At 66.4% G+C, this 3174-nt stretch overlaps 1 protein-coding gene across 1 annotated transcript; it reads left to right on the forward strand.

Moving 5' to 3' along the window:
* Window positions 1-1974: 1974 nt before the first annotated feature.
* Window positions 1975-2888, forward strand: MNEG_15583 (hypothetical protein; the record flags this gene model as incomplete). Its single annotated transcript, XM_014035946.1, has 2 exons — window positions 1975-2682; window positions 2823-2888. 2 exons carry the CDS (start codon window positions 1975-1977, stop codon window positions 2886-2888), a joined length of 774 nt encoding a protein of 257 aa, XP_013891400.1.
* Between the last annotated feature and the right edge of the window lie 286 nt (window positions 2889-3174).

Here is a 3174-nt window from a genome sequence, read left to right on the forward strand (position 1 = left end):
GGGGGGAGGGGGGAGAGAGTAGGGCTGCCAGGGCGAGGGCCGGGGCCGGCCGAGTGGAGGTTGTGTGTGAGTCGTTGTACACATTCGGGTTTTGCATGCGGCCCTGGTGAGTTTGCGGCCGCACGCCGCTCAGCTCGCGAGTGCTCCGCCCCAATGCGGGATGCGCGCCCAGTCGACAGCTTACTCTGCGTTGGGGCCCGTCGGCCCCGCTGACCTCCCTTTGTATGTGGTGCGGCGCCTCGCTGGGGCCGCCCCCATGTGTCAAAACGGCGCATGGTTGCCTTTGGTAACAGCCAAGCGTCGCGCGTCTCGCCGGCAGCGCCAGGCGGCCCGAGCGCACACGCGAACTCTGGTTTCAACTCTAGTGGGCTGTGGCTCGCCGCGTGCACCCCTTGCTGTAGCGCCGCTGCGCAGCACTTGGCAAGGCGGCAGTACCCACTGCATTTGCCACTCATCCTGTTCAGGCCGTGGCGCCAATAAGTCTGGCTTTGCCAAGACCGCACGCATGTCGTGTCACGCGCACCCCTCCTTGCGCGAGGGGGTGCCGTCATGTCACCCGTCCATCGAGGCCGGCAGGCCTCAGTTGGGTGGCACAGCCTGGTGCTGCTGCGAGGCCCTTGCGTGGCTGCAGTGCACGTCGGTTTGCGGCATGCGTACGTCGTGTCGGCATGGCAGCGTGGCGGGGGCCGTGCACGCAGCCGGTCGGCGCGGCCGTCTGCGCGTGCATCTGTCCTGCATGTGCATTTCTAGATTTCCTTGGAAATCAATCATCAACACCCGCCGATTCCGGTGGAATGTGTCTGTTGGACTGTGGACTCTGCGTGGTGGCGGCCCTCAGCAAGGTGCCTGGAGCGCTCGTCACACCGCGTCGGCATGCTGTTTTTGTAAACACAATGTGTCTGTTGGACTGTGGACTCTGCGTGGTGGCGGCCCTCAGCAAGGTGCCTGGAGCGCTCGTCACACCGCGTCGGCATGCTGTTTTTGTAAACACAATGCGCTGCAAAGTATGGATTCAAACCACGTCTGTCCGCAGGTGGTAGGAATCTCTAGGTGGCTGAAGGTGCCTGGTCACCTACATCAACCTGGATGATCTGTAAGCTGCACAGCACTGCCGCTTGTCTGAATTGTCCTTGCTACCATTGTGAGAGCCAGAACACTCCAAGACGCCCAGCCTGAAAGTCGGCAGCCGCGCTGCAGCAAGGCCCCACTCCTGCCGGATTTGTTGCAAGCGGCTGTGCTGTTGCGACTGCATGGAGTATGAGCTGGGCCTGGAGCCTGTTGCGCCGCAGCGTGGACGCCCCAGCAGCTGCGGCCCCATGAGCACACTCGCAGGCGTCAACAGGCAAGTCGCACACTCGAGCACATCTCACGCGCTACACACGGATGCCAGGGGCAATGACTTAGCAGGTTCCTCTAGCAATCATCATCAGCAGAACCATGAGCTCCATGTCGAATACAAGCCTCCGATCGTGCCTGCACTCACATGCACCGCAGAGCACGACGGGCGCAGCGCGAGCCACGCAGCCCCAGCAGTACACGGCCAGCGCGGCGTATGCGCAGAAAATTCACATGCAGCATGCGCCAAAACCGTGAAAGCAATGGCACGTGCATGCGCACACGAGGCGGGGACTGTGGCCGCGTGCACGATCATCAAGTGACCCTTGGATGGAGACCTAGTTTCCGAAAAAAGAAAGGTGGCGCGTTGCCCCGGTTCCGGTTGCAAGCATTACACGCCTGAATAACAGAGCATTCTTTCGTCATCGTCGTTGCAGCAAGGGGGAAGCAGCAACGCACGGCACGCACATGCACCGAAGAGGCTTCCACGACGCCACGTGATTGTTAGGAAAGATTGAGACGCATGCAACATCGCTGTAAGGCTGCCGGCGCGTGACCGGGCCGCGGCTTCTTCACATCATAGTGCTAGAGAGTTGTAGAATAGCCCCGGGGCAGCAGAGACACATGGAACGATAGAACATGGGCACATGCGTATCCGTACCAGTGGTGGGCGGCGTCGGCCGGCCATCCGCGGGCCGCGTCGCAGTTCGAGTTGACCTCCCGGCGCTCAAGCCGTGCGAGGCCAATGGCGCAGGGCAGGCCGCTCACCAATGGCCGCAGAGCAGGCCTCTGGGCAAGGCTCTGGCGCAACTTCGCACCTTCAAGGCGAGCGGCAGCCAGCGCTTCCGCCTCGCCGCGCTCCTGAACGGCGCACCACCTGCCGACGGAGCATGCGACGCCGCAGCTGTGGCCGGCGCTGAACCCCGCGAGCCGACGCCCGCGACGCGCCCCGGCGGCGCCTCCGCACTCCGCCTGGCGCTCTTCAGCCCCCGCCTGCACGATTCCGCTCAATCCGTCAGCGGCAAGCCCCGCGGCGGCGGCGGCGCCGCCCGCCGCCGGCGCCCCCTCGGCGCGCGGCTGCGCGGGCGCGACGCAGCAGCGGCCGACCCCTTCGCCGCCACGGCCGCTGCGGACGGCGGACCGCCGCAGCGCGTCGCGCTGCGCGATCTGGTCACCGGCGAGATCATCCCAGACTTCGGTGTCGACGGCGTCTTCGATGTGCTGCAGCTGCTCGGGTCTGGCGGCGCCGGGTGCACCTATCTGTGCCGCGACCTGGCGACTAAAGACCTTGTGGCTGTGAAGTTCATGCAGCGGCCGCTGCCCAAGCTGGCCGTCCCGCTGCTCCTGGTGCGCCGTGCATCGCGCCGCGCCACGCCGCGGCGCGTCGGCTCGGGGGCGTCGGGGCGTTGCGGGTCCCGGGCAGCATCGGGGCGGAGAATACGCAGCAGGAGGACGGGCGCCGCCCGTCCGGCCGCACGGTGCTGTAGAGAGGAGCACGCCACGGGCGCCCGGCTGGCAGCCGCAAGCCCGGCTGGCGCCCCCCGCCCTGCTAGCGGTCCGCACGCAGCCCCTGCGCGCACGCGCCCGTTTCGAGGGCGCGCGGCCCCCCAAACACCCACTTCGTCGGCGCCCACCTCATCTGCCGCCGCCGTCACCGCCCCCGCCCGCCCACAACCACAGCGCGAGGTGGACCTGCAGTCGCGGCTGGGCCAGGGCCACCCCAATGTGGTGCAGGCCCACGAGCTCGTGCTCACAGAGAACCACCTCGCACTGGTCATGGAGTTTGCGCAGGGTGGGCGGGCCAGTGCGTTGTGCACGAGCGCCCGCGCTGTGTGGGTG

This window comes from Monoraphidium neglectum, assembly GCF_000611645.1.
Source record: "Monoraphidium neglectum strain SAG 48.87 unplaced genomic scaffold scaffold05458, whole genome shotgun sequence".
Taxonomy (NCBI): Eukaryota; Viridiplantae; Chlorophyta; class Chlorophyceae; order Sphaeropleales; family Selenastraceae; genus Monoraphidium; species Monoraphidium neglectum.